Here is a 22,147-nt window from a genome sequence, read left to right as displayed (position 1 = left end):
TTGGAAATCATCCAGAGGGCAGCAAGAATGATTCCAAGCTTAAACAATCTCAGCTACTCTGACAGGTTCAAAGGCCTTTATCTATTTACTTTAGAGCAGCACAAAGCATCAACGTGACCCAATTGAGGTCTATAAGATAAACGGCAGACTCATATTCCCATTGATTGCAGTGTAATAGATTGAGGAGGACCAAGGACATGTGTTTAAACTGTTTGAGAGTTGGAAATGATTGGGTGTTGGGCTATTCTTCTTTTCCCCAGGTACTAGCGAGTCTCTCCAAAATGTTACCAGCTCTCTGTACACCTTCACGAGGGAGCTGGAATTGTTCTAGACTGGAGCACAGATCACATCATATAGAAGCTTTGAGTCTTTATAGAGAACACAGGAGCTTTATTTAAAAATTTTTTTTTAGAATAGCCAATTATTTTTCTTTTCCAATTAAGGGCCAATTTAGCATGGCCAATCCACCTAACAAGCATATCTTTGGGTTGTGGGGTGAAACCCACACAGACATGGGGAGAACGTGCAAACTCCACACGGACTGTGACTCAGGGCCCAGATTCGAACCCGGGTCCTCAGCGCCGCAGTCCCAGTGCTAACCACTGCGCCACATGCCGCCCTAACACATGGATCTTCATGACAGGTTTTGATTTCCTAATGAGGGTGGACAGAAATTAATGCCTAGAGTATTTATTCCCTACTTGGTGCTGGGTTTTCGCTTTGTTCTCCTCTCCCTGTAGACATGTGTGCAGTGTTGGTGGTGGAAGGTGAAATAGTTTAGTAATTCCGATCATTAGGATGCGGAGGAATCTGGTCTCTGTCCACCTGTCAATTCTGCTACAAAACAGCTCGTGTTCTAAAAAAATATTAATGCAAATGCTTAAGCCAGTAAATAAAGATTATAGGGAATTGTGTAATTTTAACAGGGGAAAAGCAAACTCACTTTGTACTTCTGTGGAGCCAACGTCACTGGGAGTCCTCTGCACCTTCTCTACCAGCTGGCTAGTTTTCAGTTTCAGCTTCTCTTTCTGAAAGGGAGTCATTCACTAAGGTCAGTTCAATACAAACACTAAGAAGATCAATCCAAACTTAACAGGATGAGAGACCCCGTTCCGAAGTTCCCCATGAGGTTATTGAAAGCCTGGACTTGTTAGTGAATAGTTACAGAAAAGGGGGTTTCGCTCAGCTGGTCTACGAGAACACCACAGCCTGACCTTTACATCCTCTGTCTGACTGCATGTCCCAGCTTCAGATCTCTGCCACCTGTCAGTGCATCATTCCAATTGCAGAAAATGGTAAATCTTGGACCCGCGCGGCCGGCAGCGCGGAGCCTCGACCCGCGCGGCCGGCAGCGCGGAGCCTCGACCCGCGCGGCCGGCAGCGGGGAGCCTCGACCCGCGCGGCCGGCAGCGGGGAGCCTCGACCCGCGCGGCCGGCAGCGCGGAGCCTCGACCCGCGCGGCCGGCAGCGCGGAGCCTCGACCCGCGCGGCCGGCAGCGCGGAGCCTCGACCCGCGCGGCCGGCAGCGCGGAGCCTCGACCCGCGCGGCCGGCAGCGCGGAGCCTCGACCCGCGCGGCCGGCAGCGCGGAGCCTCGACCCGCGCGGCCGGCAGCGGGGAGCCTCGACCCGCGCGGCCGGCAGCGGGGAGCCTCAACCCGCGCGGCCGGCAGCGGGGAGCCTCGACCCGCGCGGCCGGCAGCGGGGAGCCTCGACCCGCGCGGCCGGCAGCGGGGAGCCTCGACCCGCGCGGCCGGCAGCGGGGAGCCTCGACCCGCGCGGCCGGCAGCGGGGAGCCTCGACCCGCGCGGCCGGCAGCGTGGAGCCTCGACCCGCGCGGCCGGCAGCGTGGAGCCTCGACCCGCGCGGCCGGCAGCGTGGAGCCTCGACCCGCGCGGCCGGCAGCGTGGAGCCTCGACCCGCGCGGCCGGCAGCGGGGAGCCTCGACCCGCGCGGCCGGCAGCGGGGAGCCTCGACCCTCGCGGCCGGCAGCGGGGAGCCTCGACCCGCGCGGCCGGCAGCGGGGAGCCTCGACCCGCGCGGCCGGCAGCGTGGAGCCTCGACCCGCGCGGCCGGCAGCGTGGAGCCTCGACCCGCGCGGCCGGCAGCGTGGAGCCTCGACCCGCGCGGCCGGCAGCGTGGAGCCTCGACCCGCGCGGCCGGCAGCGGGGAGCCTCGACCCGCGCGGCCGGCAGCGGGGAGCCTCGACCCGCGCGGCCGGCAGCGCGGAGCCTCGACCCGCGCGGCCGGCAGCGGGGAGCCTCGACCCGCGCGGCCGGCAGCGTGGAGCCTCGACCCGCGCGGCCGGCAGCGTGGAGCCTCGACCCGCGCGGCCGGCAGCGGGGAGCCTCGACCCGCGCGGCCGGCAGCGTGGAGCCTCGACCCGCGCGGCCGGCAGCGTGGAGCCTCGACCCGCGCGGCCGGCAGCGTGGAGCCTCGACCCGCGCGGCCGGCAGCGTGGAGCCTCGACCCGCGCGGCCGGCAGCGTGGAGCCTCGACCCGCGCGGCCGGCAGCGTGGAGCCTCGTCCCGCTCGTCCGGCAGCGTGGAGCCTCGTCCCGCTTGAACAGCAGCATTGAGCTGTGACTTCTTTCTCTGGTCCCCATTTTAGCCAGTGGCATAATGAATGGTTCTCCCTCTTCATGTTCTGATGAAAGGTCACAGGCCTTGAAACGTTAACTCAGTTTTTCTCTCAACAGGTACTGCCTAAACTGCTGAGGATTTCCCACATTTACTGTTTTTATTATAGGGAGATATTACAGCCGCTTAGTCAGAGAGGTAGATTTTAAGGAATGTCTTAAAGGAAGAAAGTTGGGTAAAGAGATGGAGAGGTAAGGGAACTCCAGAGCTTGGGGCCTGGGTACAGCCACCATGGGCAGGGCAATTGTGTTTGGGAATGCACAAGAGGCCAGAATTAGAGCACAAATATTTCAGTTCTGGACTGGAGGAGTTTACATCAATAGGGAATGGCCTTGGAGGCTTTGAGATTAAAATTTTAAAATCAAGGCCTTGCATGATAAGGAGCCAATGTTGGTCAGCAAACACAGGAGTGACAGGGGAACAGGGCAGGGGAACAGGATGAATAAGACACAGGCAGCAGAGGTTTGGATGACCTCAACTTTACAGAGGGCAGAATGTGGGAGGCTGAATTGTAATAATTGAGTCTCAAGGTAACAAAGGTATGGATAAGGGGATGGGGTGACGGCACGCGATGTTAAGCAGGTGAAATGAGCAGACTTGAGAGATGGCACGTACGAGATCAGAAGTTCATCTTGCAATCAGCTGTGAAACCAAGGTTGCAAGCTTTATCTCAGACTGTTGCCAGGGAGACGGATGGAGTCAGTGGCTTGGGAAAGGGTTTGGAAAGGGGCAGAAAACAATCTTCCCAATATTTAATCCATATCATCTCCTCAAAAAAAACCCTCAACCATCTCCATCCCCTCATTACCCAACCATTCTTACAAACCACCACCCCATCTCCAACATCCGTTTCCTCTCCTAATTATTTGCTCCCATCTTTCCCAGAGCTCAAGTCTGAATCCCCCTGCCTGTACCACAGTAAGAAAGCAGCTCTTGCAGTCACAAATAACATCCTGTGTAACTGAACAAAGGTAAACTTTCCCTCCTTATCCTTCTTGTTCTGTCATCCAGCACTCCCATCCAGCTGGGTGAGACCAGTCGTACCTGATCCCACTCTTAACTAATCTAATCGTAGCCAGTCTCACTTACAATGGCTTCTCTTCTCAACCCTACACTATTACCTCTGGTGACCTCTTCAGAATCAATCCACTTCATCTACATGTTGCCCGTTAGTAATATCATTTGAAAGTGCTGCATTCTCACACAGATCTACCTCACCACTATTTCTCTCCTCCATTGTCGCAAAATTATCCAACCATTAACTCGTGTCTAGGACGCGTTTAGCAGAAATGCCCTCCAATTTAAGATTGAGAAGACTTCTGTCCCATTTTGAAATTCCATTCGTTAGCTACATAGAACATACAGTGCAGAAGGAGACAATTTGGCCCATTCAGTCTGCACCGACCCATTTAAGCCCTCACTTCCACCCTATCCCCAGAACCCAATAACCCCTCCTAACCTTTTTGGTCACGAAGGGCAATTTATCATGGCCAATCCACCTAACCTGCACATCTTTGGACTGTGGGAGGAAACCAGAGCACCCGGAGAAAACCCATGCAGACACGGGGAGAATTTGCGGACTGTGCACAATGACCCAGCAGGGAATCGAACCTGTGATCCTGGCACTGTGGAGTCATAGTGCTATTCACTTGTGCTACCGTGCTGCCTTACTCCATTTCTCCCCTGGGAGAACAAACCGACTCTTCAAAATCCTTTACCAGATGAGCCTCTGAACACAACTCCCATCCGCCATCAGTAAGGCCGTCAATTCCACCTTTGAAACGTCACCCGATTTTGTCCCCATCTCAGCTACTTTGTTACCTGCAGACTAGACTATTCCAATGCACTCTGGCTGGCCTCCCACATTATACCCTTCACAAACTTGAGGTCATCCAAAACTCTGCTGCCCTTGTCCCAACATGTACCAAATCCAGTTCATATATCACAATTATGCTTGCTGACCTACACTGACTCCCAGTCGAACAACACTCCCACTTTCTCATTTTCAAATCGCTCCGTGGCCCCTCTCTCTCTGTAATCTCCTCCAGTCCCACAACCCTCAGAGACGTGTGCGTTGCTGAAATTCTGTCCTTTTGAGCAACAAGTTTAATCGATCCACCATTGGTGGCTATGCCTTCAGCTGCCAAGGCCCGAAATTCTGGAATTCCCTCTCTACATCTCTCAGTTTCTGGAGTTAAGAACAAAGACCAGTACAGTACAGGAACAGGCCCTTCGGCACTCCAAGCCTGTGCCGACCATGCTGCCCATCTTCTGCACTTCCGGGCTCCGTATCCCCCTATTCCCATCCTCTTCATGTATTTGTCAAGATGCCCCTTAAATGTCACTATCGTCCCTGCTTCCACCACCTCCTCCGGCAGCGAGTTCCAGGTATCCACTACCCTCCGTGTAAAAAACTCGGACATCTCCTCCAAACTTGCCCCTCGCACCTTAAACCTATGCCCCCCCAGTAACTGACCCCTCTACCCTGGAAAAAAAGCCTCTGACTATCCACTCTATCTATGTCCCTCAATTTTGCAGACCTCCATCAGTTCGCCCCTCACCTCCGTCATTCCAGTGTAGTCTCATCATAGCTGTTGCCCTCCATATTAGGCAACATCCTGGTAAATCTCTTCTGCACCCTCTCTAAACCTCCACATCCTTCTGGTAGTGTGGCGACCAGAATTGAACACTATATTCCAAGTATGGCCTAACTAAGGTTCAACACAGCTGCAACATAATTTAGAACATAGAACAGTACAGCACAGAACAGGCCCTTCTGCTCTCGATGTTGCGCCGAGCAATGACTTGCCAATTTTTATACTCAATGCCCCAGCCAATGAAGGCAAGCATGCCGTATGCCTTCTTAACTATCTTCTCCACCTCTGTTGCCCCTTTCAGTGACCTGTGGACCTGTACACCTAGATCTGACTTTCAATACTCTTGAGGGTTCTACCATTCACTGTATATTCCCTGCCTGCATTAGACCTTCCAAAATGCATTACCTCATATTTGTCCAGATTAAACTCCATCTGCCATCCCTCCGCCCAAGTCTCCAAATGATCTAAAACCTGCTGTATCCTCGGACAGTCCTCATCGCTGTCTGCAATTCCACCAACCTTTGTGTCGTCTGCAAACTTACTAATCAGACTAGTTACATTTTCCTCCAAATCATTTACATATACTACGAACAGCAAAGGTCCCAGCACTGATCCCTGCGGAACACCACTAGTCACAGCCTTCCAATCAGATAAGCACCCTTCCATTGCTGCTCTCTACCTTCTATGACTCAGCCAGTTCTGTATCCATCTTGCCAGCTCACCACTGATCCCGTGTGACTTCACCTTTTGTACCAGTCTGACATGAGAGCCCTTACTGAAGTCCATATAGACATCATCCACTGCCCTATCTGTATCAATCATCTTTATGACCTCCTCGAAAAACTCTATCAAGTTAGTGACACACGACCTCCCCTTCACAAAACTGTGCTGCCTCTCGCTAATACGTCCATTGCTGAGTAGATCTGGTCTCGAAGAATTCCCTCCAGTAATTTCCCTCCCACTCACTGGCCAATAGTTCCCTGGATTATCCTTGCTACCCTTCTCAAACAAAGGAACAACATTGGCTATTCTCCAGTCCTCCGGGACAACACCTGAAGAAAGTGAGGATCCAAAGATTTCTGTCCAAGGCCTCAGCAATTTCCCCTCTAGCCTCCTTCAGTATTCTGCGGTAGACCCCATCAGGCACTGGGGACTTATCTACCTTAATATTTTTCAAGACGCCCAACAACTCGTCTTTTTGGATCTCAATGTGACCCAGGCTATCTACTCACCCTTCTCCAGACTCAACATCCACTAATTCATTTTCTTTGGTGAATACTGATGCAAAGTATTCATTTAGTACCTCGCCCATTTCCTCTGGCTCCACACATAGATTCCCTCGCCTGTCCTTCAGTGGGCCCACCCTTTCCCTGGCTACCCTCTTGCTTTTTATGTGCGTGTAAAAAGCCTTGGGATTTTCCTTTACATAGGTTAAAAGAAAATCCCAAGGCTTTTTACACGCACATAAAAATGACTTTTGGTGACCCATTTTAGACCTTCTGACTCCTTGCTTAAGTTCCTTCCTACTTTCCTTATATTCCACACAGGCTTCGTCTGTTCCCAGCCTTCTAGCCCTGACAAATGTCTCCTTTTTCTTTTTGACAAGGCCTACAATATCTCTCGTTCTCCAAGGTTTCCGAAATTTGCCGTATTTATCCTTCTTCCGCACAGGAACATGCCGGTCCTGAATTTCTTTCAACTGACATTTGAAAGCCTCCCACATGTCAGATGTTGATTTACCCTCAAAAATCCGCCCCCAATCTAGGTTCTTCAGATCCTGCCTAATATTGTTATAATTAGCCTTCCCCCAATTTCGCACATTCACCCTAGGACCACTCTTACCCTTGTCCACCAGCACTTTAATACTTACTGAATTATGGTCACTGTTCCCGAAATGCTCCCCTATTGAAACTTCTACCACCTGGCCGGGCTCATTCCCCAAACCAGGTCCAGTATAGCAGCTTCCCTCGTTGGACTATCTACATACTGTTTTAAGAAGCCCCCTTGGATGCTCCTTACAAACTCTGCCCCGTCCAAGCCCCGAGCACTAAGTGAGTCACAGTCAATATTGGGGAAGTTAAAGTCTCCCATCACAACAACCCTGTTGCTTTTACTCCTTTCCAAAATCTGTCTACCTATCTGCTCCTCTATCTCCTGCTGGCTGTTGGGTGGCCTGTAGTAAACCCCCAACATCGTGACTACACCCTTCTTATTCCTGATCTCTTCCCATATAGCCTCGCTGTATGAGCCCTATGAGGTGTCCTCCCGCAGTACAGCTGTGATATTCTCTCGCTCTTCAAAGGGTCCTTTCAAACCTAGATCACGAACCAAGCTTTCGTCAATCGGCTATCACACTACATTGTGGCTCGGTGTCAGACTGTGCTTCACAACACTCCTGTGAAACGTCTTGGGATCGTTTATTACATTAAAAGTGGAAAGGGAGAGTATTGATGCAGAAATAAAACAGGAGCTGACCACAAGATCAGGAAAAGATGTTGTTGGAAAGCCTGAGATATGCATAGATATTTTTCTTAAATAAAACCCAATCTGAAAATGGGAAAGACTTACACGCGTTGCCATCTCCAGTGACAGCAGCCTTCGAACCACATCATTGGTCCTGTAAAAATCATATCACAAGTCAGATGGTCAGGATGGTATTGCGTAGGATGTATCGATTAAAAATATATAGATTATATAGGATTAGATGGGGTATGTATCAGAAGGTCTGAAGCGGGAATGTCGCTGACAATTGCACAGTCTTCAGTAACATTTGTGGCTCCTCATTCACTGAAGCCGTCTGTGTCGTTACACAGCAAGAACATTCAGGCTTGGGCTGATAAGTACCAAGTAACATTCTTGCCACACCGGTTCCAGGCAATGATCATCTCCAATTAGAGCAAACCTCCCCATGACATTCAAAAGATACTACCCGCTATCAACATTACTGAAAAGAATCTTAACTGGACCCAGCCATTTAAATATTGTGGCTACAAGAACAGGTCAAAGACTAGGAATCCTGCAGAAAATAACTTGCCTCTTAACTCCCCCAAAGCCTGTAAAGCATCCACAGAGTACAAATCAGGACTGTGCTGGCATACTCTCCGCTTACCTGGATGAGTACGGCTCCAACAATGGTCAAGAAGCTCGACATCATCCCCGGCAAAGCAGCCCGCTTGATTGGCATCCCATCCATCACTGATGTAAAGCGGCAGCCGTGTGTACCATAGACAAGGTGCACTGCAACAACCTCCCGAACTTCCTTTACCATTCCGAGTCAGGGTTTTAAAGCACAAAGTGAGGCCTTTCGGCCCACTGTGTCAAGCACCAAGCAATTCTAATCCCAGCACCTTCCAAATCCACAATCTCAACCACCTAGATGGACAATGGCAGCAGACGCATGAGAATAATGGCAACTGCAAATTCTCTTCCAAGCCACACACTTGGAAATACATCGCTGTTCCTTCAGTGTCGCTGGGTGAAAATCCTGAAACACCCTCCCTAACAGCACTGTAGGTGTACCTACACCACGTGGACTGCAGCAGTTCAAGAAGGTGACTCAGCAACACCTTCTCAAGGGCAATTAGGAATAGCCAATAAATGTTGGTCGAGACAGAGAAAGACACAACCCATGAAAGAATGAAAAAGATAGAAACAGGCCACTCAGCTCAACCAGTCCATAGCGATGTTTATGCTCCTACTCAAGCCTCCTCCCATCTTCCCTCATTTAAATCTACAATGGTCACCTTCTATTTCCTTCTCCCTCATGTTCTTGTAATTTATATCTATACTATTGACTTCAACCACTCCCTGTGCTACCGGGTTCCACATTCTCACCGTTCTCTGGGTAACAAAGTTTCTTCTGAATTCCCTCTTCTATCTCTTGGCGACTGTCTCATGCTGACGGCCACTAGTGACGCTTTTCCCCACATGAGGAAACGTTCTCTCTGTATCCATTCTATCACAATCTTTCTAAATTTCAAATACCGCTATTAGGTCACCCCTCAACCTCCATTCTTCAAGAGAAGTGTGTCACTCCTTTCCTGATACGTTTACAGGGACATTTCTGGTATCATCCCTGTAAATCTTCCCTGCACTCTTGCCAGTGCCTCTATACCTTTTTAATAATTCTGTGCCTGGAACTGCATGCTGTGCTCTAAATGTGATATATCCAGGATTTAATGCAGGTTTCGCCTAACTTCCCTATTTTTCAATTCTATCTCTCTAGAAATAAAACCTAGCTCTGGGTTTGACTTTTAACCTGTGGCCCAACTTTTAGTGATTGATGTATTTGTACTAGGAGACTCCTCTGTTCATTGACCTCACCTAAATTCTCAGCTAAGTATTAAGTGACCGTCCCCATTCTTCCCACCAAAATATATTACTTCTGTATTCAACTTCATTTGCCAATTATTTTTCCATTCTTCAAATTTAATAACGTTCAAGGGCTGCATGGTGGTGCAGTGGTTAGCACTGCTGCCTCATGGCGCCAAGGACTCGGGTTCAATCCCAGCCCGGGGTCACTGTCCGTGTGGAGTTTACACATTCTCCCGGTGTCTGCATTGGTCTCACCTTCACAACCCAAAGATGTGCAGGATAGATGGATTGGCCATGCTAAATTGCCCCCCAAGTGGAAAAAAAAAGGACTGGGCACTTTACATTTTTAAAAAATGATTAATGTCCTTCCGTAATTGGTTGTCTTCCTCAATGTGGGGTTTGGTTAGCTCAGTTGGCTGGACAGCTGGTTGGTGATGGGCAGGAGCGCCAACAGCGCGGGTTCAATTCCTGTACTAGTTGAGGCTATCCAAGGCCTTGTCAACCTTGCCCCTCGTCTGAGGTGTGCTGATCCTCAGGTTAAATCACCACTATTCAGCTCTCTCTCAAAAGGGGAGAGCAGCCTATAGTCCTCAGATACGATGGCGACCACAGACTATCCCACCAACCCCCCAGTTTTGTGTAATCCACACATTTCCGAATTGTTTTTGATTCCAAAGCCTAAATGAAAATTGCTTATTGTCACAAGTAGGCTTCAATGAAGTTACTGTGAAAAGCCAGCTATTTAGCTCATTGTGCCAAACCAGCCCCTAACGGGTTGATGCACACAATGGGCAGCCGTGATCCCACACTGATACCTATATACTCACTCCCATCGTTTCCCTACACCTGCTGCCCAGCTGAACTAATCATCTCAAACAAGTGCTGAGAGGTTACTGAGCAGGTCAAGACACTAAATACCTCCTTCTCCCGCAACATCGTCCTCCCTCTCTCTCTCTACCCAAACCTCAACCATCATCTCTCCAGTCCCCATTCTAAGTCTCCACACTCCCCGTGGGATCATTCTATGCCTTTTGTCATCATACATCCAGTCTCCAACAATCCGGAGATCTGGGCCAAATCCCCAGTGGAGATTCAGGATGAGCAATTCGGGTTGTGAGCTCCGAGGCAGCAATGGCAGCTGTGCTGCGAGGACTCAGATGTGACAGTCTGGATATCGACTGAGGCCCTTTGAAAGTGTGTACACAATACTTTGTGCCGATGTGCATAGTCTAATGATCTCTCTGGCCCACTGCAGCCACTAACAGGCAGGTATCTGAGCTTTTTTTTCTGTGACTGTCCTCCTGCCATTTGAATGCCTCTGTCAATTTTCATTCTGCACCAAGTGGAAAGTATTAAAATGGGATCATAGGAAAAGCTTGGGAAGTGCTGTTCTAGAACGAACAAATGCCATAATAGAGTGAGTGAATGCACCAGGTTTAGTTAATAGCCTTCCAGTCTAAAAACGTAATGTGATTGAGTTCAACGTCGTGTTTAAAAGGGACGAGGGGGAAACAAAAACTAGCTGCACGGATTATTAATTTAGACAAGGGCAATGAGACAGAGACTGTTTAGAATAAACTGGGCAAATCTGTAAATGGAGAAAATGAGACCTGAGCAATGGGAGATGTTCAAAGGAGCATTGAATCTGATAGGAACCAGTATAGACCCCGATTAGGAAAGTGTTCAATTGCCAAAACTAAAACAAGGAGCAGCTCACCTTCGCAACAACAATTAAGGACACACAGGGGCTGGTTTAGCTCACTGGGCTAAATCGCTGGCTTTTAAAGCAGGCCAGCAGCACGGTTCGATTCCCGTACCAGCCTCCCCGGACAGGCGCTGGAATGTGGCGACTAAGCTACTCGTGACAATAAGCAATTTTCATTTCATTTTCAGTTGTATTAATACCAAAGCACCCTACAGTCAATTAAGTACTTTTATAGTATAGTCACTACTGTTCTACAGGACGTGTGGCAGCCAACTCGTACACAGCAAGCTCCCATCAATAGGAATATAATAATGATCAGGTGACAACCTATTTCTGATTTTAGCTATTGCCTGCAGGACACTGGGATAATCCTAACCTCCCCCCACCCCACAATTTTATTTCATGGCACCTCTTACATCCATCTAATGGAGCAGAGACATCTCCAAAAACGCAAAAGAAATAGGAGCCATTCATAGAGGCCATTCAGCCACTCAAGCCTGCTCCGCCATTGAAGATGATCATGGCTGATGATAGTGGCCTTAACTTCTCTTTAGCTGCCTCCCATAACTCTTGTCGATCAAAAATCTTTTCAACTTGGCTTTGAATATGTTCAATGGCCCAGTCTCCACTGCTCTCTGTGAAAGAGAATTCCAAAGACAACAATCCTCTTAAGAGAAGAAATTCCTGCTCATCTCCATCTTAAATAGGACACCCTGATTTTTAAACAGTGCCCCTCATTCTAGATTCCCCCACAAGAGGAAACATGTTCTCAGCATCCACCCCGTCAAATCCCCTTGGGAGTATACATGCTTCAATAAAGATCACCTCTCATTCTTCTAAACTCCAAGAAAATAGATGTAACCCTGCTCAATCTTTCCTCAAAAGACAACCTTTTCATCCCAGGAATCTGCCCAGCAAACTTTCTCTGATGTGCCTCTAATGTAAGTATATCACTCCTTAAGTGAGGAGAGCAAAACTGTGCAAAGTGCTCCAGGTGCAGTCTCACCAATGCCCTGTGTCTCCAGTATGCTGCAAGGATCAATTCATGCAGTACTTTCAGTACACTAAGGACTAATTGGATATTCATGACTTCAAAGTCAAACTAGGTGTATTCAACAGCAATGGCAATATGGTGGCTCAGTGGTTAGCACTACTGCCTCACAGCGCCAGGGACCCAGGTTCAATTCCGGCTTGAGTGACTGTCTCTACGGATTTTGCACTTTTTCCCTGTTTCTGCGTGGTTTCCTCTGGGTGCCTCCCACAGTCCGTGGTTAGGTGGATTGACCTTCATAAAATTGCCCCTTGGTGTCCAGTGATGTACAGGTTAGGTGGGGTTATGGAGTTACGGCAGGGAATGGCCGAGGTAGGGTGCAGACTTGATGGGCTGAATGGCCTCGTTCTGCACTCTAGAGATTCCATGATTCATGAGAGGCAAGAGATTTGTATGTGAGGCTGACTCCCCTGCAAAGGACTCAACTCTAGAATATTAGAGCTCAGCATAATCTGCACCCCCTACCATCCCCTCACATTCTAGAGCAGGATCCCAATGGAGAAATAGCATTATTTGAATGTTGAGCAGCAGCAGTCAGGAAATTCTGGCGACATACGTATTCATTAACTCCAAGTCTTTGTAGTCCTTCTTCAGCATGGTTGGTGACAGATCATCCAGCTGGCTGGGAAATTCTGTAATGAGGGAAAAAATACATTTATAAATATGATGGCATTGGGACTTCATTGAATTATAGAGCACAGAGGCCTTTGTCAGCTGTTAGAGACTAACCTGCCCCATCCCACAGCTCTGCAAATATTTCCTCTTCATGAATTTATTATTCGATCTGTTTCAACCCCTTTGGGCAGTGCATTCAATGTTTTCAGAAGTACATCTCCAGCCTTCCTGCTGGGGTGGAGCTCCACTCACTGGTTGCACTCTGACAGTGCACTCACATATTCACTCCTTACAGGATAGGATCCAGTCCCGTTCCAGCCCAATCCTCCTGCCACTCCCAGATCCAACATACGCTTCAATACTTTACCCGGTGGGGAGTGAAAGGGGTGTGGTTGACCGTGCAGTGATTATACATTGGCATCTGGGGTCAATTTTCTCTTTTGAGTAGAGCCTGATGAAAGGTCTCAAATAAACTGGGCTTGGACTTGTCCGGCTGAGATTTTAAGCTATCGGCCAGTTCTAGGCACCCAGCTTGGTTCCAATGACACCCAGTTTTTCGATCAATTATCAAAATGTTTCTAGTGCTACACTCAGTTCTGCACAGCGAGAGCACTCGATTATCTCTGGGTACATGCATTGTCCATTCAACGTTCTGTACATACCTCGAGCTTTCCTTGAGAGACTGGCATAATTGTGGACAATTTGCACCAAACTGGCACCTAAGGGAAGACAAGCCAATAGTCAACAAGGGCCGCAAAACATGCTGCCTCTCATTCCATTACACAAGGCTAAACTGGATGCAAAATGCAGGTTGTTCAGCACAGCAAGGTTAAAGTTGGTAGTACATAAAGACTACACCACAGATAGGTGCCTAATGATTACAGATATAATGAAATTGAAGTGCATTCAGACAGCCTTTATATGTAATAACACTGTTCAGGAAGGTTCATTTCTCACACCCAGTCTGTACAGCATAGTCTGTGTGTTGGCTCAAACCTGTGGAACAAAATCAGTAACAGCAAGTCCTGCAGACAGCCTCATCTTTCATGTTGGTGTTCTTTTAGATTGATAGGGGCATCAGGAGTTATCGGGAGAAGGCAGGAGAACGGGGATGAGAAGCATATCAGCCATGATTGAATGGTGGAGCAGACTCGAGGGGCCGAATGGCCCAATTCTGCTCTTTTGTCTCATGGCCTCCTTCTTCACTGTAAATTCTATGATTCTATGGTCTTGTGTCCTGTCTCCGCTCGAAATGGGAAATACTGATTAGCCCTAGATAGATTCCTGAATGAAGAAGGCTGTCTTATGAGAAAAAACCGAGCAGGTGGTGCCCATACTGTTTGGAGTTCAGGAGAATGAGGGGTGATTTTATGGAAACGTATGTAATACTGATGGAGTTTGGCGGGGTGGATGCGGAGCAGATGTTTTCCCTCATGCGGGAAACTAGAATTGGAGGGGCACAGTTTCAAAATAAGGGGTCTCCCATTGAAGATGGAGATGAGAGGAATTTCTTCTCTCAGAACAAAGAAGAAAAGTACAGCACAGGAACAGGCCCTTCATACCAGGCAACAGCCTGGTAAATCTCTTCTGCACCCTCTCTAAAGCCTCCACATCCTTCTGGTAGTGTGACGACCAGAATTGGACACTATACTCGGCAAGTGTGGCCTAACTAAGGTTCTGTGCAGCTGTAACATGACTTGACAATTTTTATACTCAATGCCCCAGCCAATGAAGGCAAGCATGCCGTATGCCTTCTTGACTACCTTCTCCACCCGTGTTGCCCCTTTCAGTGACCTGTGGACCTGTACACCTAGATCTCTCTGACTGGCAATACTCTCGAGGGTTCTACCATTCACTGCATATTGCTTACCTGTATTAGACCTTCCAAAATGCATTACCTCACTACATTAATCTTTGAAATTCTCTTCCAGAGAGCAGTAGAGATTGGGTCAACAAGTCTGTGTTGGGCAGATGTTTGATCAAGAGAGTTGATGGCTATGGCAGGCAGACAGGAAAAGAAGATAAGGACACAATCAGATCAGCCATGATCTTATTGAATGATAGGACTGGCTCAATGAGCCCAATAGCATACTCCAGCTCCTATTTCTTATATTCCATACATACATCTTTCCTGGTTAGTCATAAGTTGATTAATAGTCATAAAATGAGGCAATTCAGACTAGAGTCTACTCTGGGTCTCCCTAGACGAATCCAGTCAGTCCCATTATCCTGCTCTCTCCTCATACTTCTGTAAGTTTATTTCCAAGTGCCTATCCAATTTACTTTCGAAATTATTGATGGTCTCCAATTCCACCACCCTCAACAGCAAGGGAGTTCCAGGCCAGTCGCTGCATTCTTCTTAACCCTCCTGTACCTCTTAACAAAAATCTTCAATCTTGTACCAATGGTTAATGGAAACAACTTTTCTTTGGCCTCCTTACCTGAACCTGTTTTGTACACTTTTATCAGATTTACACTCAATCTCCATTGCTCCAAGAACAGACTAACCATGTCGATAAAATTCCTCATCCTTGAACCATTCTGGTACATTCCTCTGCACTCTCTCAAGGATTCTCACATTCTTCCAAAAATGTCGTGACCTGAACTCCAGTTGGAGCCGAATCAGTTTTACGCAGATTCAGCATAACCTCCCTGCCCTTGTACCCAACACTTCTAAACCATAAACTTTGCTGAGAAATCTCTCAGTATGTACTACCACCTTTGAAAATCTATGCAAATAAACTGCCAGGTCCCTCTGTTGCCAGACACTCTTCATAAATGTACCGTTAAGTCCATATTGCCTCTTCCATTGCCTTCTGCCAAAACACATCATCTCGCACTTCTCTGTATTAAATTCGAGCTGTCATTTGTCTGCTCATTTAGCCTATTTTAGAACAGTACAGCACAGAACAGGCCCTTCGGCCCTCGATGTTGTGCCGAGCAATGATCACCCTACTCAAGCCCACGTATCCCCCCTATACCAGTAACCCAACAACCCTCATTAACCTTATTTTTTAGGACACTAAGGGCAATTTAGCCTGGCCAATCCACCTAACCTGCACATCTTTGGACTGTGGGAGGAAACCGGAGCACCCGGAGGAAACCCACGCACACACGGGGAGGACGTGCAGACTCCGCACAGACAGTGACCCAGCCGGGAATCGAACCTGGGACCCTGGAGCTGTGAAGCATTTATGCTTGCAGTCTTTTGGGCAGTTCAATATTTTGCATACATTACAGGCCTCAACCCAGTCACAATCCTCACTGAGCACATCCCGACTCAGCTTCTGTTAGATGGTAGACTTAAGGACGGATCAGTTAGCCAGGTCACAGCAGTACACTGGACACTACTACTACTACTTGGTGCACTTTACATCTCTGGAAAGCGCACCAAGGTCCCCACATTTTTCGGGAAAATTTACAATACGCAGGAACCCCACGAGTGCCAGATCATTACAGCCAAACACCACACAGGACCCTTTAATCCCAAGTCATTACAGCCACGAGCAGGCAGCAAGAAACCAGATTCCCAACATTCAGGAGCACATTATAAAATCTAAGTGGACGGCTCCTCCACTATCGAAGATGGTGTTGGGATAACTGGATGCGGCATCTATATGGAGGATTCACAGGGACGTTCACTGGAAGAAGTAGCTTTAAAATTGCCAGAACATCTAAGAGTCCAAGCAGCAGAACTTGCAGCCATAGCCTATGTAGTGGCCCACCCGGAGTTTTTCCCAATGCCTGCAGACATACACTCAGACAACATGCATGTCTGCAATAGTTTGACCGAATTCCTTCCCCTATGGGAAGACAGTGGTTTTGTGTCCATCGACGGAAAACCCTTACCCTCAGGCCCTTATTGAAACACATCCTAAAGGAAGCAACCGGCCACACGCAAGGCATAATTAAAGTGAAAAGTCATCACCGCACCTCCCGACCAGGTAACTGCAAGGCAGACACCTTAGCTAAAGCTGGAGCCCGCAATGGTCACTTCTGGCAGCCACTCGAAGGTGAGCAAACGCATGCAATCCAGGTATCCCAAACAAACATCGCAGATCTGTCCCAAACCCAGAATGCAGACGTATCCCTCAAACAAATTTTAAATGGCACCTACCCAGCCCCCTATGATAAATGGAAGGAAACACTCACGATACAGGATGGCATAGTTTTAAAGGCAGGAGTTAATGGGGTCCCCACCCAGGACAGAAATCAGCTAATATACCAGTTCCATGACAGACACGGACATCAGGGAATAGACACGACCATTGCCCATTTAAAACTGTGTGTTGGTGGCCCGAATTGAAGAGCGATGGCACCCATTATGTTGAGAATTGCCTCATTTGCACCCAAACCAATCCCGACCGTTTTGCAAAGAAGGGACAATTAAGACACACCTGACCTGTAGAAGGCCCCTGGACAAATCTGCAAATCGATTACATTGGTCCCCTCCTGTTCTGGCCGTCATCGATACCTTTGCTAAATGGGTCGAAGCCTTTCCCATCCCTTCCAACATAGCAAATGCTCCAGCTAAAATTCTGACCCATCAAATATTCGAGCGCTGGGGTCTTCCATGCAGCATTGAGTCAGACCAAGGTACACACTTCACCGGAGGGGTACTGCAAAACGTAATGGCAATATGTGGAATTAAACAAAATTTTCATATAGCAGACCACCCCAATCCAGTGGCATCATAGAGCGCATGAATCGCACTTTAAAACGGTGCAGCGAAACAACACCACTTGGGTCACAGTACTTCCCTTCACCCTCATGTTCATTAGGAACACGATTTCCAGCTCCACAGCCTTTACCCTCCACTCACTTATGACTGGCAGACCCATGAAAGGAATTGGGTATTTACTAGGACCCATTTGGCCAACGCCCCAGTAACCGCCCTCACCACGAAAAAGCAGTGCAATAGGTCACGGAGAACATTAAAGTGGCACAATTGGCTGCTGCTGTCGACTAGGCGCCAGGAAAAGGCAGAGTAAAGCCTACTTTGACAAAAAGGTTCACCCCATAGAAAACAGTTGGCCAGCAAGTTATGATCCCGCTGTACAACCCAAGCTCCTTCCTATCCCCTAAATTCACAGGCCCCTTCATCATTTCAGACAAAGTAAGCCCCTCCGTTTACAAGATAGCATAACCTAACATCAATCAACTCAAAACATACGGAGCTCAATGTACTCACGCCCACCACGTCATCATGGCAACAGGAGAGGACAACGCCCTGCTCACTGACCAACTATTCCCCCCTCATGACATCACCCTTCTCTTAGCCCCGCCCACAGGTTGCCTTCACACTTGAACTTGACTCAGATGATGACCTCCTTGACCTTAACAGTAACCCTAGTGACCTGCTCGATCTCTCTGAGGACAGAGACCCCCGCAACGTTCTCAACCTCCTACAGGACACTGATCCACCTGACCCACTTGAGACAAATGATTGGCTTGACTCTCCCACAGCAACGACTTGCTTCGCTTAGGTCCCATGCCTACCTGGCACCACCAATTTATCCACACTTCCCGAGCAGCATCACTTCCACATCCGTGACCCCAGACCATGACTACCCTCCACTACGCCGCAACCCCAACCCTCCACTATGGCAACGTGACCCTATTCACAGACTGGTTCGCAATGACGGATCAGACGACTTCCGGTTGCGGCTATGCGGAGCTAAGCCGCACGTTCGGCAGCTCCCGCTATTTTGGGCCGATTTGAGGGCCCCAAACGGCACTGTTTTAACGCATCACGGTGGGGGAAGGTGTCTGGAGGAGCTTTCTACACAATTTATGGTGCTCACCCGGAGTGGGACGAAGGAAGAAGCTGCAGCAGCGCCCCAAAAAAAACGGGGGAAGAAGAACAAAATGGCGGCCAGCGGGACACCCGAGGACTGGTGGAAGTGGGCGCAGGAGCAGCAGGCCTCTCTCCTGCGTTGTTTTGCGGAGCTGAAAGCTGAGTTGCTGGACTCCATGAATGCAACTAAAAACAAGCTGCTTGGGACCCAGGCGGCCCAGGAGGTGTCTATTCAGGAGTTGCAGCAGCAGGCCATTGAAAGGGAGGAGGAGGCCGTGGTCCTCGTGGGGAAAGTGGAGTTGCACGAGGCACTTCATAAAAAGTGGCAAGACCGCTTGGAGGAGCTGGACGTTCGCACGAGGCGAAAGAATTTGAGGATCCTGGGCCTGGCGGAGGGGCTGGAGGGGTCGGACCGCCCGGTGTATGTGACTACGATGCTGAACTCGTTGATGGGAGCGGGGTCCTTCCATTTGCCCCTGGAGCTTGAGGGAGCTCACAGAGTGATGGCCAGGAGGCCCAAGGCAAATGAGCCCCCGAGGGCGGTGCTGGTGCGGTTCCATCGATTCAGTGACCGGGAGTGTGTGCTGCGCTGGGCCAAGAAAGAGAGGAGCAGTAAATGGGAGAATTCGGTAGTGAGGATCTACCAGGACTGGAGTGCGGAGGTGGCTAAGCGGCGGGCCGGGTTCAACCGGACAAAGGCGGTGCTTCATGCCAAGCAGGTCAGGTTTGGAATGTTGCAGCCTGCGCGCCTGTGGGTGACATACAAGGACCGGCACCACTACTTCGAGTCCCCGGAGGAGGCGTGGGCCTTTGTACAGGCGGAGAAGCTGGACTCGAACTAGGGTCTGGGGACATACTATGGCCGTTGCTGTTTTTTCAACTTTTTTTAACTTCAACGTGTGTGTTATGAATGCTGGTTTTTTCTTTTTGCTCTGTTTACGGGTGGGTTTGTCTGTTGGGTATGGTTGTGGGTTAGGTGGGGGGTTTGTGTTTTATATGTTCTCTTCTGTACGGGGCTGGTGGTTGGGGTGAAACTGGATGTTGGGGAACTGCGTTAGAAGGGTGGGGTGTGGCAGTGTGAAAGCGCGGGCTTTCCTCTGGTTTCCCGCACTGCGGGGCGGGGGGGGGGTGGAGCTGGCGGTGGGGGCGGGGCCTCTAACTGGTTTTCTTTCCCGCGCTGAAGCGGTGCCAAGGAGGTGTGGCAAGAAGGGGATGACCCCATGCCGGGTGGGGATGGGCGTTGGCGGGAGCTGCCGGGGTCAGCAGAAGTCAGCTGACTCAAGGAAGTACTATGGAGGGTGCGTCGCGGCTAGGAGGGGTCCTAGCCTGGGGGGGTGGGGGGGATACCGGGTTTCTGCTGGAATGACCAGGAAGGAGCTGGTGAGGGCCGGGGGGAGGGGGGGGGGGGAGAGAAGGAGGAGGAGAGGCATTATCGCCATGGGGAACGGGTCGGGCGGGGTGTGCTGGCCTGGGGCGAACATTTGATAAGCTATGGCTAGCCGGCGGGGGAGGGGGGCGAGTTGCCCTCTGATCCGGCTGATTACCTGGAACATGAGGGGGCTGAATGGGCCGGTTAAGAGAACCGGGGTATTTTCTCATCTGAGGGGGCTGAAGGCGGACGTGGCTATGCTCCAGGAGACCAACCTGAAGGTGGCGGACCAGGTTCATCTGAGGAAGGGGTGGGTGGGGCGGTTTATCACTCAGGATTGGATGCGAAGAACCGGGGGGTGGCGATTCTGGTGGGGAAGAGGGTGGCGTTCGAGGCGGCTGAGGTGGTGTCGGACAAGGAGGGCAGATATATCATCGTGAAGGGTAGGCTGCAGGGAGAGAAGGTGGTGCTGGTGAATGTATATGCCCCGAATTGGGATGATGCGGGCTTCATGAGGCGCTTGGTGGGCCACATCCCGGACCTGGATGCAGGGGGCCTGATCATGGGGGGAGATTTTAACACAGTGCTGGATCCCACACTGGACCGGTCCAGTTCAAGGACGGGTAGGAGACCGGCGGCGGCCAAAGTACTGAGGGGATACATGGACCAGATGGGAAGGTGGATCCCTGGAGGTGGGAGACCAAGAGCGCGGGAGTATTCCTTTTTCTCTCATGTCCATAGGGTTTATTCCCGGATAGACTTTTTTGTCCTGAGCAGGGGATTGATTCCGAGGGTGCAGGATGCCGAGTATTCGGCCATAGCGATTTTGGACCATGCTCCGCACTGGGTTGATCTGGAGATGGCGCCTGGATGTGGGGATGCTGACGGATGAGGAGGTGTGTAGGAGGGTTCGGAGAAGCATTGAGGGGTATCTGGATACCAATGATACGGGGGAGGTCCTGGTGGGGATGGTCTGGGAGGCTCTGAAAGCAGTGATCCGGGGGGAGCTGATCTCCATTCGGGCCCACAGGGAAAGGAGGGAGAGGAAGGAGAGGGAGAGACTGGTGGGGGAGCTCCTGGATGTGGACAGGAGATATGCGGAGGCACCGGAGGAAGGGTTGCTGGGGGAACGGCGCAGTTTGCAGGCCAAATTTGACTTGCTGACCACCAGAAAGGCGGAGGCACAGTGGAGGAGGGCGCAGGGCGCGGTATATGAGTATGGGGAGAAGGCGAGCAGGATGTTGGCGCATCAGCTCCGCAGGCGAGATGCGGCTAGGGAAATTGGTGGAGTGAAGGATGGGGGTGGAAACGTAGTGCAGAAGGGGACAGAAGTAAACGGGGTCTTTAGGGACTTTTACGAGGAACTGCACCGGTCGGAACCTCTGATGGGGAGGGAGGGGATGGAGAGCTTCATGAACAGGCTATGTTTCCCAAGGGTTCAAGAGGGGCTCGTAGAGGGGCTGGGGGCGCCGATAGAGCTGGAGGAGCTAGTCAGGGGGATCGGACGGGTTCCCGGTGGAATTTTACAAAAAGTATGCGGACCTGGTGGGCCCCCTGCTGGTACGAGCCTTCAACGAGGCATATGGGGGGGGGGGGGGGGGGGGGGGGGGGCCTTTGCCCCCGACGATGTCGCGGGCACTGATCTCTTTGATCCTAAAGCGGGATAAGGACCCCTTGCAGTGTGGATTATACAGACCTATCTCGCTCCTCAATGTAGACGCTAAGTTGCTGGCGAAGATCCTGGCCACCAGGATAGAGGATTGTGTGCCAGGGGTGATACACGAAGATCAGACAGGATTTGTCAAGGGGTGGCAGCTCAACACGAATGTGCGGAGACTGCTAAATGTTATCATGATGCCGGCAGTGGAGGGGGAGGCGGAGATAGTGGTGGCGCTGGACGCAGAGAAAGCGTTTGATAGAGTTGAGTGGGGGTACCTGTGGGAGGTGCTGGAGCGCTTTGGATTTGGGGAGGGATTCATCAAATGGGTGAGGCTGCTCTACGCGGCTCCAATGACGAGTGTAGTTACAAATGGAAGGAGATCGGAGTACTTTAGACTCTATC

The 22,147-nt window shown here is 50.2% G+C and overlaps 1 protein-coding gene across 1 annotated transcript in view; it reads right to left on the bottom strand.

Moving 5' to 3' along the window:
- Positions 1–22,147, bottom strand: part of LOC119969026 (28S ribosomal protein S15, mitochondrial-like) — a 48,240-nt gene that overhangs the window by 21,400 nt on the left and 4,693 nt on the right. Inside the window, exons 2-5 of the mRNA XM_038802157.1 lie at positions 13,582–13,638; positions 12,861–12,936; positions 7,803–7,851; positions 944–1,028 (exon numbers count right to left, since the gene is read on the bottom strand). Coding sequence (XP_038658085.1) covers positions 944–1,028; positions 7,803–7,851; positions 12,861–12,936; positions 13,582–13,638 — 267 coding nt within the window. The remainder of the gene's footprint in view (positions 1–943; positions 1,029–7,802; positions 7,852–12,860; positions 12,937–13,581; positions 13,639–22,147) is intronic.

This window comes from Scyliorhinus canicula, chromosome 1 (genome assembly GCF_902713615.1).
Source record: "Scyliorhinus canicula chromosome 1, sScyCan1.1, whole genome shotgun sequence".
Lineage (NCBI taxonomy): Eukaryota > Metazoa > Chordata > Chondrichthyes > Carcharhiniformes > Scyliorhinidae > Scyliorhinus > Scyliorhinus canicula.
The sequence above is the reverse complement of the archived record's forward strand: the minus strand, read 5'-3'. Positions and strand labels throughout refer to the sequence as shown.